Consider the following 25,638-nt stretch of genomic DNA (forward strand, 5'->3'; position numbering starts at 1 on the left):
TTACTTTTTTTTTTTTTGCTTATTTACAAAGCAGACTCAGACATAGAAAACAAACTTATGGTTACTAAAGGGAAAGGGGGAGGGATAAATTAGGAGTTTGGGATTAGTAGATACAAATTACTATATATAAAATAGATAAACAACAAGATCCTGCTGTATAGCACAGGGAACTATATTCAAGGTCTTGTAATAAACTAATGGAAAAGAATATGAAAAAGAATTAAAAATAAAAAATAATACTAAAAGATTGGTGACAACCTAAGTGTACAACTGTAGGGGGTTGTTTTGAGAACAGTGATGCCATCCATACAGTAGAATTCTGTGCAGTTATTGGCAAGCACCAAATAGAAATGTATTTATTGTTTTGGAAAAGTTTTTACCAATATCTTGGTAAGTTAAAAATATCGAATGATATATGGCGTCTGTAAGGATAAAAACCAAAATCTTAAAAATGATTATCTCAGGGCGGTGGGATTGCAGATGATCTTTAATCTTCTTTGCTTACTAGTATATTTCCATTTTTCTACAATGCAAATATTATTTGCCCCATAAACATTTTTAAAGAGTGAGATAAATTATTATTTTAAAGAGGATGTTTAGAAATTATCTCAAAGGAGGAGAAAGTTAATAGTACCAGAGTTGGGAGTAAGAGGGCTAGAGCCACTGAGGTCCTGGCCGACCCAGTGAAAAGGGAAATGGACATTATGAAGTTCTCCTGGAGGGTCTGAGGTTTTCCCCTACAACGCGGAATTCCCCAAAGGGCTGCACTGAAGGGCAGTAACCGCTAGACTAGACTTAAAGCTCTAGTTTAACTCTTCCATTCATAAGGTAACACCTGCCCGTCTCAGAGCCTCAGTTTTCCCGTCTGTAACACAGAAGGGAGATGGACCTCAAAGCCTCTACGACCTTTTCCATCTCCATTACGTTAATGACTTAACAGCTGGCTAGTTTTCCCAAGCCTTCTACGGGAGGCGGTGGCGGAGCAGCGCCGCGTCGGGGGAGGGGTTAATTCCGACTGACCCCGCCCCTCCTGGCCCCGCCCCGCGGGCCCCACCCCCCCGCCCTGGTGGCACCCTTGACCCCGCCCCCAGGCCGTGCGTCCACCGGAAGTGCCCGCGCGCTGGCAGCTCACTTCCGCCCGGCAGGTGACAGCCGCGGGGCTCCGAGCGGCCGGCGGCACGGACGCACCGGGAGAGCAGTAGGACAAGGCCGCGGACATTTTTACTGCCGAGCCGAGCCACGCCGTGGCGCCGGGAGCCGTTCGGACCTGCGGGTGAGGAAGTGGGGAGCCTGGCGAGGCTGGAAAAGAAGTGGGGCTGGGAGTCGAGGGTCTGAGGTGAGCGGTTTCTGGGGTCAGAGGTCACGGAGAGGACGGGGCGCTAGAGCGGCTAGAGTGGCTTCCCAGGCCCGGGCGAGGCAGAAGGGCTGTGGGTTCATTCATTCGCGCCCCCTTGGCCGCCGGCCTGCACCCTAGGCGTCCCAGGTCCTCAGCCCCTCCCGGGACGCCCTCCAGGAAAGACTCCTGGACTTAGGCCCCGGGGAGCCTGCTCCTGGCCAGACAGGAAACTTCTCTTCGGGTCTTGGTTCCCCCTGCACACTCACCCCCATGACCATCCTAAGGCCTCCTCGTCGTTGAGGGCCTTATCTCTTTGCCAAGGTTCGAAAAGGGAAAAAAAGAAAAATTAAGAAACAACCCGGTGCCGCCTACTCTGGGGTAGGATTGGGCTTGGTCTGTCCGTTGGCGCCTCTGGAATAAGTTAACCGAGGACACCTGTAATCATGCCAAAAATACTGATAAAAATGCTAGCTACTGGTTATTGAGCTACTGCTGTCTTCCAGGCACTGTGCTAAGCACTTACAATGCCGATTTTTAAACTTCCCAGTAACCCTTGTGAGATACCTACTGTTGTCACCCCCACTTTATGCATGAGGAAACCGAGGCACAGAGAGGTTAAATCACACCTGTAAGGTCAATAAGGTAGTTTTGGTAAGCGCCGGGGTTCCTACCCAGTCTCTCAGGGACCTGTAAAGTGCAGAGACAAAAGAGACTGGAGTAAAGATGTAGCCTTATTGCTTCTCGTCTCATCCTCATAAGAAGCATTTGACTCACTTTCTTTAGGATGAAACAGTCCTGCAGGCTGTTGCCCTGAGTGATTACCTTCCAGGGCAAGTCAGGAAGTTTTCCTGATTGTTGGGAACTGTGAGACATAAAACAGGCTATCCACAAAGCTAATGTAAGAATATCAAGAACCTCTCTTGAGAGTGGTTGAACTGCATTCTTTTTGGAGTAAAGAGAGGAACCACATGACTCCTACGGGATCTTTTGGCTCTAGGTTCTTAAAGAACATTCTCAGGGGAATGGTCTGTGTCTCTCTGAGAAAAGTGTGGGTCCTATGGCTTCTAGGCTGGGGAGCACACATCTTGCCTAGGAAATGGTGCAGTAGATTGATGGCCGGAGGTTTAGGCACCGTGACCTATGTCTGTTCTTTGCAGACATTGACTTGCTCCAGTTCTGCCTCAGTTTCCCAGAGAGCAGCACAGACCTGCTGACTTCTGCCCACTCCTGGGTGTTAATGAAGCCTTAATGAGCCTGTAAGATTTTCCATGTGCTTCTGAAGAAAGCTGTGATATAAATATTACTGTAGTACCCGTTTTTAATCTCTATGATCTGTTCTCCTAGTTCCACTGAATTCATGGAAACTTAATATTGTCACCTTATCCCCATCCTTCCATGGGAGGATTTAAGATGAGGTGACTTGTCACAGATGGTGGGAACGTGAGCAGAGCTCAGAGCAGCTGGCTCCCTGTCCCAAGTTGAGCCCACTGGGCTCCTTCGACCTCTTAGAGCAGCTTCACTAGTTTTCACAGAATCAGATCCCTCCGAGGTTGTCTACAGAGTATCTGTTGAATGTGGTTTGAGAAGAGGCTTCACCTGAGTGGCTTGAAGAGCTCAGCGGGTGTTAAAAAAAGCACTGCTTGGCTCCCTGTCAGTCAGCCCTGGGTTCCAGTCCCAGCTCAGCAGCTTTGTGTGGTGTGACCTGGATGATGTACTTAGGCTGAGCCTTCTCTACCTCAGCTCTAAAATGGTACTGACCACCACTTTCCCCTCCCCTGCCGAGCGCTGCTGCATTTGGGGATTGGACAGGGACATTTGTGCAGAGCCCACTACTGTGGTGATGGGTGCCTTGACCCCAGGCAGTTGATGCCCACTGGGGGCCTGTGTCTGAGGAAGGCTGTCAGGAAGGCTGTTACCCCCTGGTTTTGGGGATGTTACTTTCATGTGCAAACAGAGACCTTTATGTATACAGAACTTCTCCCATCCTTGTTTCACTTCCTAAAAGCGTTTCAGAAGAAGTTCAGTCCATTGGTCCTGCAGGCTTGGGGCTTGAACCTTCATGTTTTTCTTGTCATCCTCTGAAACTGCATTCTTGACTGCTGACTTCCCGAAAACCCTCACGTCTGGCACCAAAGCTGATGTGCTGACAGTGAGCCAATCTGGCTTGGGTGTGAGTTCTGCTCTTTGGTGTATTTCCAGAAGCCGAAGGGCCCTCTGTTTCTTGTAGGTATTTCTTTTTCTGAACAGGTCTTTTTGCCTAAGATAGGTCACTGACAAATTGTCACAGGCCAGAAAGGGTTTTTGTGTTCTTTTTCTCTTCACACAGAGAGGAACAAATAAGCCCAGAGAGAAAATACTGTTGAGCAGGAGGGGAATCCTTTACAGCAATTCTGCTTGAATATCCATCAGCAGATCCTCATTGCTTTCGGGCTAAAACTCACATTCCTTAGCATGGCCTTCAAGGCCTTTTGAGCTCCGACCCCTGCCAGGTTCTCCTGCCTCATCTTTCCCACTCTCTTCCAAGCTCTGGGTGAACTCAGCTGCTTTGTCACTTCTGCAAGCCCCAACTGTTTACCTCTGTGTAAACGCCACTGAACACATTTCCTGTCACACCCCCTTCTTTGCTAGGCTGCTACTTGGTGCTTCCTATCTGACCATCTCCCCTACCTTGCTGGCCTGAACTGGAAGTCCTGGGGCATTGATCACAGCAGGTTGTCATTGACTGTTTACTTGGCTGTCTTCTAAGTAAACAGCTCTTAATCCTTGGAGAGGACTTAAATGTCTGTGTCTCCAGTACCTAGTGAAATATCTGGCACATAGTAGGTGCTCAGTAAATGTTCAGTGAATAAGTGAATGAATATAGCATTGAATTGTTAGGATTCCTTGACTCCTGAGGAATTCGAATCACTTTCCAGATGATCTGTCCATCCTCATGTCACCCAAGAGGGATAGGGAGAAATCTGACCGATGGTGGGATTAACTACTCTCCAGCTACTCATGCTCCCAGCTAGCCTGCCGCCCGAGCACTTCTGGCCTCCAGAGACCTGGGGGCTGGGGAGCACCAGGGAGGTACCGATGCTAACAGCTCTCCCTGTATAGTAGTAAAAGTGGCTAACTTGGTGGGCTGGGCGCTGCGGAGGGCTTTGTATGTATTCACTTCTTTTAGTCTCACAAACCCCTCAGGTATGTGACGCTGTAATTCTCATTTTACAGTTGTGGTATGGTTGTGCCGGTTCGGTTGTGTAAGACCCCTTGAGAGCCCAGGCACATCCCTGCCATGGCCACCTTTCCTTTCCCAAGCCCTTGTTTTTGAATTCTCTTCTGTTATTTAATGGAGCTGAGGAGGAGTTTGGCCATGGTTCTAGACCCCCAGGCCTCATGCTTTTGGGATCTTTAGCCTTGGGCTTGACCTCTGACCGCCATTAAGAGGATCTCCGTGAAGTTGGGCGGCCCCTTCTAGTTAAGATGACAGTGTGGCTGGCTGACTGCAGAATGCCCAGAGTTCATCCTCAGCCAGAGTGCCTTAGTCACTGATGCACTCTCTCCTCTGTGGGCTTGAGCCGCAGGATGGTAGGTTTGGAAGTCATGTCTCAAAAACTTTAAAACTAACCCTTCAGTGTTGATTTTCAGTATTCATTACAGCTGGACTCTGTAGAGGACTAGACTTGGTTGGCACATACTTTATATCACTCTCTAATTGCTTTAAGGGTCCTGAGCATACTGACAGTGGAATGACAAAATTTTGTTTTAGCCGGCTGTTGAGTCTGTTTCTGTGGTCTTCATTCTCTGATCTCTAAGGGCTGGGTGGCTGGATGTTGAGATGCTGAGGACAGAGCCTTCATATGTCCAGCCTTGGTTCATTCATTCAGTATTTACTGAGCCCTGCTGTGTGCCTAGCACTGGGCTAAATGTGATGACAGGTAAACAAGTCTGACAGTTTCTGCCTTTGGGTCTCTTACCACATTCTAGCAGGGGAGAGAGACAAAGAAGAAATAGAAAACAAATGTAATAATTAGAAAACCAGATAAATCATGAGGGAAATGGAGCATAGCAGCTAGCACCTGTTAAAATGTAAGCCAGATCTCAGGACTCTTGCTTTGAAACGCTCCAGTGCTCCCAGCTCATTCAGAGTAAAAGCCAGAGTCCTTACCTGACCTGTAAGGCCCCCCTTCATTCTCCTCTGACCACTCAACCCACAGACCCCCTCATAGCTCACTTTGTTCAAGCCACATCGCCTCCCTGCTGTTCTTCAGACAGGCCAGGTACACTCCCACCTTTGCACAATTTTTTACACCTGGAAGGCTCTTCTCCAGGCAGTGTCACCTGCCACCTTCTCAAGGAGGCCTTTTGTGGTTAAATTTCAACTTCCCACCCGCCTTCCCCCATGCTCCCTATCCTCCTTCCCTGCTTTTTTTTCTCCATAGCTGTTATCACTATCTGAGATACTATATATTTAATTTATTTATCTTGCCTATAGTCCCCTTCTGCCATTAGGACGTAAGCTCTAAGAAGGGAAGGGTTTTTATCTGTTTCATTCAGTGCTGCATGTCCAGCATGTAGACCTGTTTATGGCTGAGTGTAAGTGTGTGAACAGGAATACTGGGCTGTGAGGACAGAAAAATACCTACCTAGTGTGTGCAGGGATGATGTCTTTGCAGTGATGCCATCTAAGCTGAGATTTAAAGGATAAGTTGGAGCAGCCACTCTAGAAGCCGGAGAGGTAATCCAGGCAGAAGGATCAGCAAGTGTGAAGGTAGTGGAGGGCTTGGCAGTTAGAGGAACACAGAAGGCCTGTGAGCCTGGAGGGTTATAGGTGGAGGGGAGGGCCTAGCTGAGCTCACATCGTAGCCTGTGTCACAGGCCCCTCCGCACGCCTTCCCCAGCATTGTACCCACCACCTTCTGCAGCTCTGGTCACTCTGAGCTGATGCCCAGAGTAAGGGATGGTGATCTGGCCTCAGTGAGGGAAGCGCCTGAACATTTCTTCCATCGGAGATGGTGCCACCTGATCTTCTACCCTTTGCCCTTTCTTCTCTCTCTTATCATTTATTTACTTACCTTCTATTTATTGGCTGTGAAATGGGCTAGGGTGTTCGGCATTCTCAATTTCAGTTTTGTCAAAATAGCTTGACAGCCAGAACAGATGCAGCTCTGACCCTGGCAAACCCTTGAAATGAACATTGGGAAGCTGTTCTCTAGCTGAGGTTGGTTTACAAAACATGAAATTTCCCTTCGAGGAGAGTTGAGCACTAGTCCTGCAAGTATTTTTTGAGCAGGTCCTACTTGCCTGGCTTACATTTTAACAGGTGCTAGCTGCTATGCTCCATTTCCTTCATGATGTTTCTGGTTTTCTAATTATTACATTTGTTTTCTATGTCTTCCTTGTCTGTCTCCCCTCCTAGAATGGGAGAGGATGGTGGCCTGGGGCTAGGTGGTTGTGATGGAGCTGGTGGGAAGCACCTTCATGGATTCAAAGTTAATTGTGAAGGTAGACCCAACAGGAGTTGCTGATGGATTAGATATGGGAGGTGAGAGAGAGTGTGCTGTCAGGAGTAACTGAGGTTTTGGAGGCCTGAGAACCTGTTAAAGATGGTAATGGCAGTAACTAAGGTCATGAAGGCTGAAGGATGAGCCAGTTGGGGGCTAGGAGGAAGCAGGTGGTAGTTTTTTATCATGTTAAGTTTGAGCTGCCATATAGATGTTCAAGTGGAGATGTCAGGCAGTTTAAATATATGAGCTGGGAGTTCAGGGGAGAGGTTGGGCCTGGGGATATAAAGTTGTGAGTTGTAACACATGGATGGTGCTTAAAGCCATGACACTGGAGGAGGCAAGAAAACACAGCTGGAGAAGGGAAGAGAGTCTCTGGAAAGGGGCAGAGAAACCAGGCCTGAGCCTTGGGGCACTCCAAGTGTTGGAGGAGTGGAGGGGGAACAGAGGAACTAGACAAGGGGGTAGGAGGGAAAGCAGAGAGCATGGCATCCTGGAATCCAAGGGAGAGAGTGTTTCAAGGAGAAGGAAGTGATCAGTAGTGTCAGATGCTTGTCGGCATGAGACTTGTCATTTGATACGATCGCTGCATCTTCTGCCGGCAGGGTCCGACTCACCCTGGCATCCAGCACTGACTTTGAATCTCATCCTTCCCTGCCTAACCTCCCCGGCTCCTTTCCCTGCCAAGATCTTGCCTTCAGCCAGGCAGGGGTCTATCAGACTCCTAAACATGTGCTGTGAGCTTGTTTTGGCCTTGGATACGTCACTCCTCTCAGCATCTCTAACTCTTCATTTTTAAATAGGTTTCTTGAGAATTAAATGATACAGGGGCTATAAATTACTTAGCTCAGAGCCTCTGCCCCAGTGAATGAGTGTGCTGCTTTAGTTATTCTCATTCACTCCCTGTTATGCAGGCATCTTGGGGGTCTTCTCCATGTTACCCTCACCCCTCCCTTTCCAACTCTGACACATCTTTTCATGTCCAGACAAGCCCCTTTTAATTCAGGAAGGCTTCCTTTGATGCCCCACCCATCTAAACCCTCCTCCTCTGAGCTTTGGGGCAGTTATCTGGAGGGCGTGATTACTCTGCTATTCACCTGAAGTCCTTCACCTGGCCTCAGGATCTGTGAAAGCCAGCAGGCACTGACTGTTCTTTGTCTACGCTGTGTGTGCTCCTGTGTGGGGCACAGTCCCATGCTTGGGGCTGACAGTGCTCCACACTGTTACCCATGCTATATATACAAGTGACTCTAAAACTGGACAGATTTTCAGAGTGTTCCCACTGTGTAGGCCGGAAAACCGAGGTCTCGAGGAGCCTCGTTCTGTAGTCTTGGGCGTCTTTCTTATCTTCATTAATTTAAGGATTGTTCAGAAGAAGGCCCTATTATTGTTTTCTTTTTTTAAGGAACTTTTTCTTTTTCTTGGCAGCAGATCTTTCCACGCATTACTGCTCATAGATTAGTTGAGAACTGGCACTTGATGCTAGAGTTCAGTCCTGGAGACTCGGTGCTGATAGAGGAACATTTGCACGTGCCATTTGCCTGCCTTTAGTTCCTTTTCATTTTGAGACTTTAATTGTTAGTGGGTCTCAGAAGACTGACTTCGACCAATCAGTTTTTACTCACATCCCAGGAGGCCTGTACCTCGGTGAGCTCATCCAGACAGGCTTTCACTAGGCCCATTACCAAACTTGACATTCCTGCTGTCCAGACTGGCTCTAAAATAACCTGTAATTCAGCCTTCGAGGGACTCGGCAGGGATGTGTGGCAACATACTTCGCATACTGTTTAGCCTGGAGTGTGTGCTTCTGCCAGGACTTCGCCAGAAAGGAGCTGCCTTGCTGGACACAGTGGGACGTGTGTGACCTCATTACAGGGCAAGGGTAGAGAGTGTCAGCACTCCCATTTTCTAGCTGTGTGACTCCAGACAAATGCCTTGACCTCTCTGGGCTTCAATTTGCTCATTTGTAAACATGATATTATCATTACCTTCTTCACAGATTACTGTGAGGATTAATTTTAAAACTCTTTTTGTAGTTTCTGGCCCATAATGCACATCCATTTGTTGTTAACCACAGCCACTGCCACTTCTGTTTCAAATATTGTGCCAAGCCCAAAGAAGAATGCAGCTTATTTTCTCATAGTAATTGAACTAACTTGAAGGAGCCTGTCTGAGTTTGGTGACCACGTTGTCTCAGAGAGGAAGTCTGAAATCTGGTTTCTCTACTGCTGACTCACCTTGTAATCTTCGAGGTGGCCTTACCTGTTTCCCTGTCTGTATGTGAACTTTATTACTTACGTGTGAGCAACTTTTCCCTTTTAAAAGGAGACTGTCAGGTCAGGAGCAGTGAGTAAAATTACTAGGTGGTGAGTAAAATCATCGTTTCTATTAAACATTGTCCATATTAAATGGGGTCAGGGATGCAGTCCAGAGCATGGCAAAGAGTAGGGGGATATTTATGAAATGAATCAACCTTGGCCCTTGAGACAGAACTGAAGACAGCAAAACACGTGAACTGGTTACAGTTTGGCTTTTGTGTTCCAAGTGAAGAAGAAACCATGGCACTACCCTTCCCCTTTTATTCACTCTTCCTAGCTTAGTCCTGACTGTCCTTTGGCTAACCCTTGCCTTGGAGCAGGTTTCTAAAATTTATTCATCAGGCAAGGGTTTAACAGTGACAATTTCAGCACTGAAGTTGGAAGACTTTTGAAGATCAGTTTTCCCTGCCCAGATAGCCTTGAATTCAGAGATGTCTTGGCAACTGAATCAGACCTTGTCAAATGTTTCTTTCCCCTTTTCCTTTCCTAAGCTTCTCCTCTGGCTGGTCTCACTGCACCAGGGACTGTCTCCCTGCTTGATTCACTGGGTGCCGACAGTGTGCAGGGCGCTGTGCTAGGGGTGCCCACTCCACGGTCTTGTCCAATTGCACAGCATGGGCTGCTCTGCATGAATCACTGCCCTGAGACTAGGAGAGCCCTCTCCCTGGCCATTGGCTGGCCATTTGGGGAATTGCTTGGCTTGTTACTGTTTTCCCTCCTACAGAAGACCTAATAAGGTTTACTGGCTCTGGCTGCATTCTGAATTTGTTTTCCTTTTTGTCCCCTTGGAAACGTCTTCTGTTCTGCTCTGTGAATGATCATGCTCCATTTCCTCTTGTTTGATACCCAGGTGGAACACTCATTGGTGAGGAAGTGGTTTCTCATCTAGCAGGGAATCATAGATGCTGAGATGTGGGAGGGATGTTGTCATTTGATAGACTGGTTTTCAAACTTTGTTCCATGGAACTATGGGTTGTCTGAAGGGCCCCTGGTGAGGAGGGGAGAAGTGGGCATAGGGGAATGAGTCCCAATCTGTACTTCAACCAGAGCAGTTCCACTTATATTTTAAACTAATATAAGTTTATATTAGAGGGTGGTGGCTTGAAAAGCCATTGAATTCTCTTGTTCGACAATTGGAGAAAATACGGCCCAGAGATGGGGGAGATTTTCCCAGGGTCACACAGCTGTTGATAGCAAAGCCGGATTTCCTGGTAGCCATCTTGGCATTAGACTGGCCTTGCCATGTTTGTTGAAAGTTAACCGGAGAGCCTTATGTTCTCAGTTTGCCCAGCCATTGCTGTCTGGCAGTCATCAAGGAGTCCTATTGTTTTGATCTGTTACGGGCCCTTGGTTTTCTAGCTTCTCTGGGAACCTGTCTTTTCATTTGGCCAGTGGACATTTGGTGAACTCTCAGAATGCGCCAAGCATTGTGCCAGTCACTGGGTTGACAGTGTTAAACAGGACAGATTCGTCACCCTTGGAATTATTTTGTGCCCCCTTAAGTCAGTCCTTCCCACCTAGAAGCATCCACTGATCGGACTTCTGCCACCATTGGTTAATTTTGCCTCTACTTATTCTGGAATTTCATATTTACCATGTTGATGTTTACATTTCTTAGTGTCTTTTCATTCTCTTGTTGTCCCCTGTCAGTGGTGAGTTCCCCATTTCTTAAAGAGAAAGTTGAATTGTAGAGATGAAGTAAACTAATCTTAGCTCAGTACTTTTTAATTATTATTAGCAATCTTGAGACCTTAGAGAAAAGTTAACATATATTCAATATTTTCTTATTTCTTATAGATTTAAATTCATTTTTTAAGCTTAAAACATGAAAGGGTATTTTAAAACTCCTGTTCATAAAATTACATTTAGATTTGTGAGGATTGAAAATTTTGAAGTGTTGAGAACTGTGTTTTTCTTAAACCTAACTCTAACTCCAGTGGCTTAAATCCAAAGTCTTTAGCTGGGAAAATTTTTATGGGTTTTTTCCCTTTCCTTTTTTTCCTAGGACCTCATTTTTCCACTCTTAAATTAAATTACAGCTTTGTCCCTGGCCAGTGTATTAGCAATTCTCACCAAAGACTTCTTTTTAATTCTAGAAAACATAAGAGAAAACTACTCTGTTTCAGGTTTTATTACTCAGTTCCTTTTCTTTATGTCTAGTGGCAGGGGAAACAGCCTTGTCAATAGGATTTAAAACAAAAAAAATAGTGAGATTAATAGGAACTGGCCCTGGGATTGTGGCATCAAAGCCATCTTCCGAGGATGGGTGTGGAGAGGAGGAGCTTGAGGTGGGGACAGCAGTAGTGGCTCCTCAAAGACAAACCGGTCCTTCCAGTTGTGGCCCTCCTTGAGTTTGGGCTGTGCCATCCCCTGGAGGCATTCCTTGGCCTGTAAATGCTGAAATTGAGGAATATCCCAGCCCAGGATGCCGTCTCCTTAGCAAAAGTGACTCATCACACTTACCAGAGCAGCTTCTGAAACAAAAATTCCCTCCAATTATTGCTTTTTTAAATGCGCCCCGCCACTTCCAAAGATGGAATCCAAACCCTAAGCTTTTTCTTTCCTAAATTGGCTGCTTGCTTTCAGTTGTGGCTCATGTACATGATCAAGGTCTTGGCCCTTGTGGCCTCCATTAGCAGGGATGCAATGCATGGTGACAGCTGAGCCGGGCCAGGGAAAGCACCAGTCTTTCCTGTGTCATCTACAAGACTGAGCTCAAAGTCTGCGTGAACCGTAGGGTTTTTTCCATTCCTGCAGAGAGAACGAAAAATCTCTTGTGCGCTGACATCCAAGAGGCAGCTGCGGTGTCAGGACACAAGGAGCTAGCCCCCTCAGTAGATCTGCGGGTGCAGGTGATCTCTCACGGGGAGGTGAGGTTTTTTTAATTGGTGCTCTGGGGTGGCTTTGCAAAGCGTTTTCACTTCTCCCCATGCCCCCTTCCTCCTCTACTTTAATTTCCTGTGTATGAAACAGCTTCAGAGGGAAACGATTTCTGCATCACCAGTCCCATTGGGCCCTCTGCAGAGGGATATGCGAAATAGATACTGCGGAGGAAAGAGGCCGCCAGCCTCAGCCGGCACACAGGATGGCAGTTTAAGTTTGTGAGTAGTTCTGTGTAAGGAAGTTCTGTGTAAGTAGACCTGTGTAAGGAAGAGTGTCATCAAAAGCTTCGGCTGTAGGGACATCACCCTCTGTGGTGGCTTCACTAGCTGACTCTGCAGCTCTGTTGCTTTTTTTAATTCTTCAAAGAGAAGCTTTCCCACCCTTTCCTCTACCTGGGTGGTTGCATCCAACACAGACCTGTCAGGTTGTGTCCTGGAAATTCAGGGCCCTGGGATGTGGTGGTGTGCCTGCAGATAAGGAGAAAGCACCTGTCAGCGTCCTCTTCCAGAGAAGGAAGAATTTCTGGGCCGCACCGAAGTTAGACATCTAAGGTAGTTTTGCTTTGTTCATTTTGATTTCCTTGTAGATTTAACAGTGAAGGGGTTTGTACATTACTTTCTGTGATTCTTTTGGCCTGTGATTTTTAGCTCCTCTTGCCTTCATTGATCCCTCTTCTTTGACTGAACTTAACCTTGGGAAGCAGGGCACTCTACTATGGGTACCTCTGCGATTATGCTCTCAGGACTGACTTCTGAAGCCATACCGCACTTTGTTGTGTGACATGCCAGTATCTTCTTTACCTGCTCATTCTCACAGCTCCAGAAAGAACTTCTAAGTTGGTGAGGTTTCTCTGAGAAAATTGCTTTCTGTGTGCTCAAAAGGAAATTTTAAAAAAAAGTTTGATGGGGGAGGTAATTAGGTTTATTTATTTATTATTGTTGTTGTTGTTGTTATGATTATTATTATTATTAATGGAGGCATTGGGGAAAGAACCCAGGACCTCGTGCATCCACTCTACCACTGAGCTATACCCTACCCCCTACAAAAGGAAATTATTTTTAATGTACGTAAACTCCTATAAGAAACAAATGCTTAAATTGTTACCTAACAAAGCTGTCAGAGAGCAGGCTGAGACTCCCTGGGATTTTCAGCGGCTACATTTTATTTCTTTCAACAAATACTGACTGGACACTGGCCATGTGCGGAGGACAGATGCAGCCGTGGACCAGACCGACGTGGGTCCTCCATTTGTGGATTGGTCAACAGCCCTGACTCCTGCTGCCAGGACCGGCAGTTGGAGCCCCTGCTGCAGCACTGGCTTCTTCGGACGCAGCAGTCCCTTATGTTCTTCCCTGCAGCTCCCTTAAAAAAGCGCTGTCATCCTTTTTCAACCTGGCAAAGCAAAAGGAATGTGGAATTGTGCCTTCTTCTTTATACTTTTGTCAGCGAAGCCTTTATTCCTTTATCCTAAGAGGATCCACAAAGGCTTTAAGGCAGCCCTGAGACAGTATGCATTGGTCTCCCGCTGATGACTGGAACAAAATCTATGGGCGTGTCCGTTGGGGAACAGCCCTAATGCCATCCTGTCTTAAATACAAGCTTAACCGGAAAAATACAGTTGGGCTGGAGGGGAGCTATGTTGGCTTTGTTTCCAGAGACATTTGAAATGATCCTCGACTCCTCACATCTGTCCTACCAGTAACTTTTGTCTCACCCCCATGTAGTGATGAATTGAAAGAAGATGTTAATAGTTTACATGCTTGAGTCTCTTCCATAGAGGCAACAGAGGGACAAAGTGAGTTTTCTCCATTCAAATGTTTGTAGTGTGGGTTGTGTGGTTTTCTGGACCAATTGAAACCTCAGGTAGGACTGGAAGGTTGCACTTGAGAGTCTCATGGGTTTTTGGACTGAGTCCTTAGTCCACTTGTCAGGGTTCTGTCCTTCCTCTCAGATGGGGGAAGCAGAATTCCCTCATCAGTAAAGCACAGGTGCTGAGCTCAGACCTGAAATGGTCTCTCAGTCCAGCCACTTACAGGCTATGTGACCTTGGGCAAGTTACCTAACATCTCTGGGCCTCGGTTTCCTTACCTATAAAATTGGTAAGATTAAATGAGATAATGTGTAAAGCCCCTGGCTTTACTAGGGGTTCAGTACATGGTAGCTTCTTAATCCATGTTACAACAGCTCCAGAAGCCTCTGCCAGGCACCCAGTGTACGTGGCTCCTGTGTAGTAGCTTTTTATCTCTCATCTGTTGAGTAAGAACGATTGAAATTACATAGTAAATGGTCAGCAAATTGTTGAATGAATGAGGGGGCCTTGGTACCTTCTTTGCCCTGTTGCCTTAGACAAGCAGTTTACACTGTGAGTTTTACACTAGGAGAAGTCCTGAAAGGTACTTTGAGAAAACTGGCCAGTTAGATTTGGGGAGTGCTGCAGGGTCTGCAGTGTGCAGATTCTAGCCCTCTCTAGAGATGAGTGATGCTTGTCACTGCTAGAGAAGCTTAGAAAAGTTGGGGAGAGAAGAAATCTCCCTAGCTTTTTAAACTCAGCTTTTTTCAAGCTCCTTTGACTGTGTAGAAAATGATAGTACCTCCGTTATCTCTGTGAGGCTGTGATGAGGCTTTAATGAGTTAACGTGTGCAAAGCACTTAGTGCTAGGCAGAGTGAGCACCACGAAGGGGCTGCTGCAACCATGGTTCAGTGCTTCTTTTTTTGTTTTTCTTTTGCCATCATTTTGTAGTAACTTTATCTATTTATGGTTTTATTATTTATTTATTTATTTATTAAATTGAAGTATAGTTAGCTACAATGTGTCAATTTCTGGTGTACAGCATAATGGCTCAGTGCTTTTTAATCTGTGGACTCTCCCAAAGTATTGAGCCATTCCCTTATTGATGGCATTTAAGTTATTTCCAGTGGTGCATCATTGTGGACAGTGCTCTAGGTATAAAACCCTTATATCCTGTGCAGGTATTTCTGTGGGAGAGATTCCTAGAAATAAAATTGCTGGATCAGAGAATATGTACATTCAAAAATTTAAAAGATTCTTTGGAATTACCCTCCAAAATCCCATCAGCCATTAAATTGTAGTTCATTTCTCCAGTAAAGAGAAGAGAAGCTGTCTCCGCTTACCAGGTGCCCGCTGGAGCCCTCTCTCCTCTACTGAAGTGAAAAGGAACGGAACGCAAGAGTGAGTCACCGTCTCTTTTGTCTTGCAGAGTCTGGCCACAGATAAGGGACCAAGATGACGGACTCAAAATATTTCACCACGACCAAGAAAGGTACTGTTTGTTTCATTGTGGGGTCTTATCCTCCTCTTTCCCTGCTTGCCCTTCTGCTTGCTCCCTGCTGGAGTGGGGAGTTGAGGGGTGGGTGGAGCCTGGAAGCCAGTGATAGGAATCACCCAGAGCATTTTTAACCTTGTGGATGCAGAAAATTGAACTGCTGATGGAGTAAGAAATTGACCACTTCTTCTAGAACTTCAGAAGGGAGGAATGTTAGCTCAAGTATAGAAAAAAAGCTCTCTTTTGTTCTCCATGGCTTTAAATTGTTAAAAATGATGGTCTCCCCTCGCCAGGAAAGAAAGTACACATTCTGTCAGCAGTCCCACAATGGTATCTGTGTGTGTCCAGTCCTTGTCCTTGGGCACATGTTTTACTTAGTTGAAGTCAGAGTGTATATCCTGTTTTTCATTTGACATTATCTTAAATGTTTCCCTCCAGTTCTGAAGACTCAATCTGTTGAGTTGCAGTATTGAAATTTGCTAAGCTAGTCATGTATTGTTGGGTATTGTGATTTTTTTCCTGCTTTTCGGGAATGGTGTTGTAGAGGCTGACAAATGTGCTTTAATCCTGGAAGCATCTTTCTGACTGGCCCTTCCTTCCTCCCTGTCTTCCTTCCTCCCTCCTTCCCTCCAAGTGAGATTGACACACGCCTACTGACCAGATGAGGAGAGTGTGTTGCTGAAACAGCTGAACCAGGATCTGCAGTCCCCTCATCAGGCATTTCATTTATCAGTCCAGCCAGTTTTTCAGAGTATCCTCCATGTGCAGTAGAGGAGACAAACGGAGTCTCTGAGCTGGCTTTGCTTGCTGTTGAGCAGAGAAGACAGTTTATTAAGTAGTAATCACTCTAACTGGCAGTGGGTGCTATGATAAGGGAGGGGTCCGTGGGAGGCCTGGGTGGAGCTGGCCTGATAAAGATGGGGAGGGGAGGGGAGGGAAAGGGAGGGGACCGCATCCTCGGCCCCTGGTCCTCCAGACGGAAAGCCGTTGGGCACAAATTACTAAAGAATGTGATCGAAGGAAGGTTGGAGAGAGGTGAAGTTAGCACTGAGTGTATTTGGGTGTCAGTAGTGGGGTTTTGGTGCGTTTTCTGAGGAAGATGTCTAGAGAAATGTCTGGGACCAAATCTGACATCAGTGGTTTTAGGCAAGGAAAAGTCAGGCAGATTTTAATCAAGGATCGAAGTGGGTGAGGCTGGGGGCAGGCAGGGAGGCCAGAACTACAGCTCACATGAGAGATGATGGTACCTGAGCTAGGGAGGAAGGTGGGGGGTGTTGGGGATAGAATTGGATGCCTCATATGTGACTGAGGAGATAGGCTTGGTGACTGATTCTATTTGGGGCCCATTATAGGAATGGTACTTCAGAAGCAGGTTCACCCCAGCCTTGGGGCCAAGGTGACTCAGGCTTAGATCCATCAGTTGACTGCCAGTTGTCCTGAATCTGGCTAAAGACCTCAAGCAAGGCAGGGGCAGCCTGGCAACAGGGCCCAGGGTCAGTCATGTGGTCTATTGGATCCCATAGCAGGAAAACAAGCCCCCTCAGTCTCTTGTAAGAGAAGGACATGTGTTCCTTCAGCTCTGCAGAGCCATGGATTTGAACTGCAAGGTCTGCAGATTCCTCCTGGCTCTGTTGAGCAATATCCTCAGTGTGGCCGGGCTGTGCTGCATGATTGTTCTTAATTAACCTGTTTACTGTCTCTCATCTTAAGTTCTTTGCTGAACATCATGTTGTTCAGTCAAAAAACAAAAAAAAACAAAAAACGACCTGTTTTCTTTTTCTCACTGCAAATCCATCTAGAACTTCGCCTAGCACTGCCCCCACATGGTAGTTACTGTCTCACCCTCACCCCAACTAACTTGAGGGGAAAGCCTGGGTCTTTCCTACAAAAGAAGAATCCAAGCCAAAGGGTCATATGGCAAATTAATAATAACAGCAGCCACCTCTAACGCAGGCCACTGAGCACCAGGCACCGAGCTGAGCGTTTCACATCTGTTACATGAGAAAATTCAGTGCCCCAGCCAAGGTAGCATCCAGATGAGGAAATAGGTTCAGAGAAGCAGAGTGAATGTCAGTCAGATCAGCCAGAGCATGTGGGCTTTGGAGCTCATGCACCTGGTGTTGAATCTTGGCTTACCTCCTTGGAGCTGTGTCCCTAGACAAGTTCCCAAACCTTGTAGCCTCCATTTGCTCATCTGCAAAATGGGCCGAAGTGTAGAGTTGTTGTGAGGATGAAATAAGAAAAGGCGTGGGAAGATGTCAGTGAGGCACTGGCTTAGAGAAAGGCTCAGGAAAGGCTAGCTGTGGCTGTTTTGAAGGTGGGAGGCCTGTCTGACTCCAGTCTACACTCTTCGCCTGTTATTGGGCTTATCAGGGTTCTGACTCCTTCTCCCTGGCTGGGCCCTGAACAGCTCCACTTCCTCATTTACTTTTTCCAGATCATCAAGTTCTTAAGAATAGTTCAGTAAGTGCTAGAGCCCTCATGACACAGCTGAATTCCCATTTTCAGAGCTGAGCAACTACTTGTAGCTCAGGAAGTGAAACCCTGAGTGAGCTCTTTTAACTGGAGGGTCTAGGAAAACAGGAAGAGCCTATGTATGGGAATTGAGCAAATCCTGCCCTTTCCCCTCAAACCTTAAGTCCCCAGGTTCCATCCCATGCTGCCTTGAGAGCCTTGGGTGAGGGTGGCCAAGGAGAACTTTGCTTCCCTCTGTATGTTTTAGCCGTCCGGCGGAGCAGGAACTGTCTGCATGTTTTTTGTTTCCCTCAGAACCTTGTAGCTTCCATGGTTCCTCTCCCCTCAATCCAGCGTGACCTCCAAGCTTCCATCCTGATAATTCCTCCCCTAACAGTTGTTCCCCTCTGCTGCCTGTTCCCGCAAGGTGAGGGCCCTAAAGATGCCCTCAGCAGGCAGCACGGAATGTCTTCCCTGCCTCCCTCCCATTCTTTTGAAAGTTAGGGACTGAGACTCGCCCCCTGGCAGGGCAGAGATTCATCACTCATGCTGCCCCCCTTTTTAGGGGAGATCTTCGAGCTGAAGGCAGAGCTGAACAGTGACAAGAAGGAGAAGAAGAAGGAGGCGGTGAAGAAAGTGATCGCATCAATGACCGTGGGCAAGGACGTCAGGTGTGCAGGAGGCTGGGTGGCAGCTGGAAGCGGCTTTATAGCTTGGGTCCAGGTCAGAATTCTCCTTTAAGGTATCCCTAGGGACCCGTGTCTCCCCTTGTATGGCTCCCTTCACAAACCTGCCTTCCAAACGGAAGGTTTTGTTTGCAGAGGGGTCACGCGCTCAGATGCTGAAGGGGTCAGGCAGTAATGGAGCAAGTGAAGTGGACTGGGTCAAAAAGGCAACAGGCAGTGAAGGAGATGCAGCATGAATGGATCAGAAACTGCGGAGGGTGCTGCCCACAGGGGAGAATGACCCAGTGGCGCCAGGCCTTTTGGTTTTTAAAAAGAACAGGGAATCTGGATTTTTTTCATTTTAATCCTCCCTGTTTTAGATTGTCAGATGATACTAAACAAACACTGTGCAGGTAAAACACACCTGCAGGCTGGGCGTGTTGAATTTGTCATCAGCTTGCAGTCTCTGGTTTGCATCTGTTGCAGAGCGGATCACGTGCAGAATTGTGGCCACTGGTTTTTGCTCATGCATCTCCCCGGCCTGGAATATCCCTTCCCGTTTTCCACATGCCCGGTTGCCTCCCTCATCACTCCAGCACACTGCCCTGAACACGCAGCATTTACACTTATTCTAAATGGTCCTCTTCTTATGTGTACTTATGCTCACCTGCCCACCACACTATCAAGTCCCCAAGGGCAGGGCTGGATTTTGTAACAACTTAACACTCGCACAGTGTTTGAGAGTTGGTAGAACGCTTTTAGCTATGTTTTCCTGGCAGTTCCTTATCATTCCCATACTGTAGGTAAGGATGTTTTTCCTGCCAAAGAAACCAGAAATGATGACTGCCCAGTGGTCACATGGTTCTTGGCAGAACCCGGACTCTATTCAGCCCTTCCGAAACCCAGACCCAGGGTGCTTCTTCACGTGCCCTCTCGTCTGTGCCCAGTCATGTGCCTTGTAGGCCTGGGTGCTGATGTGGGGCCGCTCCCCTTCCGGGTCCCTTGGCAGGACTCCACTGCTCCAGACCTCTCCATGGACTGCCATAACCCATTGTCATGCTCAGCAAGGGACATTCTGACAGCACCACAGGAGAAACAGTTCTGCAGAGAAACGTGCTGAGAACAGAGCGGCAATTGAGAGGGAAGGTGATAATTCCAGAGACGGAAATTTGATCACTAACCATATATCACATCTCGAGGGGCCTGTGACTCTGGGACTGTGGGGTACCTGTGAGATGGGGCTTTGTTACGTCTTCCCTGCAAATGAGGAAACTGGAACTCTATGGATAAAGGAGTTTTCCCAATTTCATACAGCCCGCAGGAGGCAGAGCTGGCTTTGAGCCAGCTCTGATGGGCTCTAGAGCTCATGTTTGAACCCTGTGAAAAAAACAGAAGACTCTTCTGGCTGTTACAATCACCCTTTGGAATTCCATTTCTGCCAGTAGATGTTCATGGTCACAGAGCTGTCGCCCTGCCTTTTACTAGGAGGTCCTGTAACCTTTCTTCTTCCCTCTTGCCCCCTCCCCACCTCTTAGTCCTCCTCTTTTCTTTGGCCTTCCCCGCACTGACACACTTTGACCTTCCAGTGCCCTCTTCCCTGACGTGGTGAACTGTATGCAGACAGACAACCTGGAACTGAAGAAACTGGTGTACCTGTACCTGATGAACTATGCCAAGAGTCAGCCCGACATGGCCATCATGGCTGTCAACACCTTTGTGAAGGTGAGTAGGACCTTGGTGGGAGGAGGAGTGTGGGTGCCCACTGCTCCATCTCCCCTTGGTCCCCCAGGGTGGGGCACTGTGGCCCTGAGTAGAAACACAGAGGCTCCTTTCCAGGTCCTCTGACTCCCAGCTTGGGGGCCTCTTCCTCCAGCAGAGGGCTCCCACTCTCTCCAGAAAATCAGATGCTATAGACTCTGCTAACTCATTCCATGTGAGGTCGCCCCAGGCCTGTTGATCCCCTGTGCCCTGGGGTGAGCCATTGCTCTGCGTCCTTGGCCAGTGCAGGATGCAGCTGGCATCTGAGAGCTGCGTTTCCCTTCTAGACTAAGCTCCTTTTTGCATTTTCTTTCCTCCAGATTGAGGAGAGGCAGGGACTTGCATTGACAGCTCTGTGCACCTTTAGAACCTTAGCTCCCCGAGCCCCATTAATGCTCAGACATGAGGGTTCTGTGGTCCAGTGGAGAGACTGAGGAGTGTGGTGCTGGGTGGAGTGGCTTGAATTGTGGCTCTGCTGTGACTAGGTGAGCTCCTGACCTTCCTGAGAGCCTCAGCTCCCTCACCTGTAAATGGGAACGGTGCTGTGTGTCTACTGTGAGGATCAGAGGGAACAGGGCGAAGCCCCAGCACAGTGTCTGGCATATGTGGCACTTAGTTGTGGTGCTGTTGGCCACTGTTGGTGGGAGATCCCACAGCGGCTGTCTGATGTTGCTCAGCCCGCCCCCGCCCTGGCCAATGGCTGGTTCCCCTCAGGACTGTGAGGACCCCAACCCCCTGATCCGGGCCCTGGCTGTGCGGACCATGGGCTGCATCCGCGTTGACAAGATCACGGAGTACCTGTGCGAGCCACTCCGGAAGTGCCTGAAGGACGAGGACCCATATGTGCGCAAGACGGCGGCTGTGTGCGTGGCCAAGCTCCATGACATCAACGCCCAGCTGGTGGAGGACCAGGGCTTCCTGGACACCCTTAAAGACCTCATCTCTGACTCGAACCCCATGGTAAGCCGCTGCCACCCACCATGCCACCTCCACCACCTCCAGGGTTGCTTGGGAAGACCTTGGCTTGACCCTCACCAGGCAGCCCGAGTTCCTGGAAGTCAGAGCCCTGCTGGGCGGCTAACTGTTCTTGTGGGTGCAGTGGTTTGGCGCCATCTTTGGTGTAAGTTGGACCTGGATTCCCTTCTCTGCGTAGCCCTCTCTAATGGGCTTTGTGACCCTGGACAAGGTGCCTAGCCTTCCAGAGCCTTCTTTTCTTCATTAGTAAAATGGAACTAATTCTACACGGCTGCCAGGAATGCTGTGAGGTTTAAGCGGTGAAGGTAATGTGCCTGGCACACAGTCCGTGTGCACCCAAGACTAGTGCCCTCCTTCCCCTTCCTGTCACTGTCGTTGTCACCATCCTCTCCTCAAGACCATCAGTGAGTTCTGAATATGAAGTGCTTCACCCTTCCCCCACTTCTTTGCAGGTTGTGGAGGGTCATGCCTGAAGTAGTGTAGCCTGGAGGACAGCACCAGGATGCGCTGGGAGGGGGACTGGTCTTCTCAGGGCTGGTGATGGCAGCAGTTTGGAGGGCAGTTCAGTAGGGCCGTGCTTAAGATGAAATGTACAACTGCCCAGCCATCCCTTTCTGTGTCCTGCTGAAACACTGATCACATGGGGCTGCCAAGTGACCAGTATAGGGATGGCCATTGGTGCACTGCTTGGTTAGGGGAAGGTTGAAAACCATGCAGAACACATATAAATACAGCTGCTCTGGTGGAAATGGGTTGCAGGCCCAGTTTCACCTGGCTATCCCTGTGTGCTCCAGCCCCTATCTGTCCCCAGCAGCCCCAAGGGGCTCTGCAGAAATCTTCTAGCTCTGAGAAGCACAGCTGTCAACCCCCAAAGTGAGCTGCTGAAGCAGGTGGACCAGGACTCTGTGTTAGGTAGCAGGGAGTGCTTTCTGTTGCCAGGAACTTGGAGCTAGATCTTTCTGGTTTTGTGTTTTTCTTTAATGGTGGGTGCACTTTAGTTTCAGCTTATACAGGAGTCAGCAGAGTGAGTGTTGGAGTGGGTCTCTGCTCCAGACCCTGCCCATCTGGTCACATTCCTGTCAGGATATTTGAGCTCTGGTTGGCCAGCATCATTAGCCCCACTGCCACCCAGGCCTGTGAGCAGTGCCCCAGCCTCTGCCCCTTCCACCCTCTCAACCAGGTGGTGGCAAATGCAGTGGCTGCCCTCTCAGAGATCGCCGAGTCTCACCCCAGCAGCAACCTGCTCGACCTGAACCCACAGTCCATTAACAAGCTGCTGACAGCCCTGAACGAGTGCACTGAGTGGGGCCAGATCTTCATCCTGGACTGCCTGGCCAACTACACGCCCAAGGATGACCGTGAGGCCCAGAGGTGAGAGGCTCCCTCTGGCTTGGCCCTTGGGGTTGAGGGGAAAGGCAGGGAGCTGGGCCCTAGGCTCCTAGTGGGCTGCTTTCCAGGGCCTTGCCTCACAGGCCATCCTCAGACAGAGCCAGGCTGACAGTGGTGTTCCTTTGGGCAGTCAGCTCCCTGCTTGCCGAGGGCACAGAACAGAACCCAGGGCCTGACCTGGGAGCTGACAGAGACCTCGGTCACCTCGGGCTGAGTAAGGAGGCGGACAGCGTAAGAGCCACCATTGGCTGAATTCTCACTGGGTGCCTGGGGCTCTGTTGGGTGCTTCCTACGTATCAGATAATCTTTAAAGCAACTCTGTGAAGGCAGCCCCATCATCCCCACTTTACAGATAAGGAAACTCAGGGAGGTGGAGGAAATCACATAGGCTACCCAGCTGGGTCTCCTCTGACTCTTGATACTAACCAACATGCTATCCTGCCCCTTTTGAATGCCTTTACAGCAGGAGAAGGGAGGGTGTTGGCGTTTATCCAGTATTTACTGATGGCCAGGCACCTTGCTCAGTACTGTACTTGTGTTGTCTCATTTAAGCCCCCAGCAACCCTGTGAAGTTGGCATCATCATCTCCATTTTTTAGATGAGGAAACTGAGGCCCAGAGTGGTTTTTAACCTGTTTGGGGACAGTTAGCAGGAAACAGAACCAGGATCCAGATCATCCTCCTGCAGAAGACATGCTATCTTCATAACTAAAAACAGTGTTTCCCCTTGTCTGTCTCTCCTGTTTGCCCCCCTTGGAATGGACCACAGCATCTGTGAGCGGGTCACCCCCAGGCTCTCCCACGCCAACTCTGCTGTGGTGCTGTCCGCTGTGAAGGTGCTGATGAAGTTCATGGAGATGTTGTCCAAGGACCTGGACTACTATGGCACGCTGCTAAAGAAGCTTGCCCCGCCCCTGGTCACGCTGCTGTCGGCCGAGCCTGAGCTGCAGTACGTGGCCCTGCGAAACATCAACCTCATCGTGCAGAAAAGGTACGGGGACTGCCACATACGGGTGGTGTGCACCCAGGGGGTCTCCTGCCAGGAACAGGGGCTCTGAAGGGAATCCAGCCTGTCACCATGCAGGACATCTCCACAGCTTAACCCACAGTTTCTTCGCCATGGGCATCTTTGTCCTGCAGGGGACATTTGGCAATGTCTAGAGACATTTTTGGTTGTCGCTGTGGGGGATGCTACTGGCATCTAGTGAGTGGAAGGCAGGGATGCTGCTCAACGTCCTACAAGGCACAGGACAGTTCTGCCCCCACAGAACCATCCATCCCCAAATGTCAGTAGTGCTGAGGCTGAGAAACCTTGACTTAGCCTTACCAGGTAGCAGGCTGGGTAAAGGCTAGCATGGTGCTTCTTAACCACGGACAGTGGGTGGCTCCACAGTCCACAGATTTCTCCTGAAATGGGCTATAAGACTGTGTGTGTTTTTCCTGGGAAAAGAGTTTGTAGCTCAAGTCAAATTTCCTGAGGCTGGAGGACTCCGAGGTGAGGCCCCATGGACTTTATATCAGCCTTGGGGCCATTCAGAATGCTGTGCAGCCTGTTTCTGTCCACCTGTAGGGAATGACCCCAGCAGAACCCCACTGCTCCTAAGGGAAGGACCTAATACCCAGCATGGATGGGGCTAAAAAGTAAGGGGTGCAGAGCAGAAGAGGTTCTCAGGAACGATCCCGTGAGGGGCCCGGCAGCTCCCTGGAGTGGGGCCAGCCTCCAGCCTCTTTGGTCAGATGGCTCACTCAGTGACTGACTCACCAGCTGACCCAGGGCCCTTCACAGACCGTTCTCTCTTGGAAGATGGCGCCTGCTCCCTGTCCCTGTAACATCAGCCTGGTTCTTGGCACACACGTCGGGGCCCAGAAACATCAGTGGAATTGGGACATTTGTGAAGGTTCGGGTGTACATTTTGAAAAGCTTTCCGAGTGCCTAGGCGAAGGGATGAGACCAGGGGTCCCAGCTGCAGCTTGGGGTTAGTAAGGTGCAGTGACCTGTGGGTCTGCCCAGCAGGAAGGGCTCCCTGTGCCGTATTCAACATGGCAAACCTCCTGAGACGTTGTGCGTGTTGCTGAGGCGCCACCAGGCCCAGGCCCAACATGTGCTTGGGCAGCTGTGATGAGTCCTGATCGCAGAAACCACATCCTCCTGCTTCCCTGCTCAGGATCCTGCTCCACACCGGGCACGACAGAGGCTCCTGGCTGGGCCGGGACCTCCAGCAGCTTGCTCAGCAGCGCTGGGTACCACCCTGGGCGGAGTCCCTCCTTTCTCTCTGCTGCATCTTCTCCCCTTCACCATCTGTCCTCATTCTTCTTGTTCCTCCTTTCTGTCCTGGAAAGGGCATGGGAGTAGGAGTCAGGTGGGGGCAGTAACTCTCATCTTGCTTCCACCCACCCTCGTTAGCAGTAGATGTGTGACCGAGCGCCAGCCCCTCCCCGCTCAGGTTCCTCAGCTATGGAAAATGAGGTGGGTAGTGCCTGGAGCAGCAGTGGCGCTGAGACAGCTCCTGCCTGGCAAGTGCCTTCTCTGAGGCAGGCATGAATGGTGCTAGATGCTTCCTGTCCACCTCTCACAGCGGCCCTGTTGTGTAGGTGTCTGTTGGGGTTCCCAGGACCCCCACGTTCAGAGATTCACTGGAAGGACTCACGGGAGTCGGCACATCATTCTCACAGCCGTGATTTATTGACCTAGTGGGGCTGCCTAGCTGGGTCATGAGGGAGACAGATAGGTGGAGTCTGGAGGAATCCTCGTGTGGACTTCCTTGTGTTCCCTCCCTCCCCTGGTGGGGCACACAGAGCACACCCCTCCCCAGCAACAAAATGCAGCAACATGTGCATAGTGTTTCTGCCCAGAGATGCCTGTTCGAGACTTAGCACCCTGGGTTTTTACCGGGGGCAAGTCATATAAGCACCCTCCGCCTGGCACCCACCAAAATCCCAGGCTCCTGGAAGGAAAGAAGGTGTTCAGCATAAATCATGTTGTGTATACAAATGGTCAAGGCATGTATAACCACCTTTGTCATTTAGGGAATGGTGAGAGAGCTCCTGGAAGCTGAATGTCCAGACACCAGGCCTTTCTAAGACCAGAGA

At 49.0% G+C, this 25,638-nt stretch overlaps 1 protein-coding gene across 3 annotated transcripts in view; it reads left to right on the top strand.

Annotated features, from left to right (window-relative positions):
* Window positions 1-1,119: 1,119 nt before the first annotated feature.
* AP1B1 (adaptor related protein complex 1 subunit beta 1) overlaps window positions 1,120-25,638 on the top strand; it is a 43,973-nt gene continuing 19,454 nt past the window's right edge. For 2 of the 3 annotated variants that reach the window (XM_006213534.4, XM_015247333.3), the window contains exons 1-7: window positions 1,120-1,273; window positions 15,243-15,305; window positions 18,328-18,433; window positions 20,014-20,149; window positions 20,900-21,145; window positions 22,341-22,531; window positions 23,318-23,539. In XM_006213534.4, coding sequence (XP_006213596.1) covers window positions 15,269-15,305; window positions 18,328-18,433; window positions 20,014-20,149; window positions 20,900-21,145; window positions 22,341-22,531; window positions 23,318-23,539 — 938 coding nt within the window. In that variant the 5' untranslated portion in view covers window positions 1,120-1,273; window positions 15,243-15,268. Of the gene's footprint in view, window positions 1,337-15,242; window positions 15,306-18,327; window positions 18,434-20,013; window positions 20,150-20,899; window positions 21,146-22,340; window positions 22,532-23,317; window positions 23,540-25,638 lie in introns of all 3 variants that reach the window. The other variant, XM_072952800.1, reaches the window with a different exon arrangement.

This window comes from Vicugna pacos, chromosome 32 (genome assembly GCF_048564905.1).
Source record: "Vicugna pacos chromosome 32, VicPac4, whole genome shotgun sequence".
Taxonomy (NCBI): Eukaryota; Metazoa; Chordata; class Mammalia; order Artiodactyla; family Camelidae; genus Vicugna; species Vicugna pacos.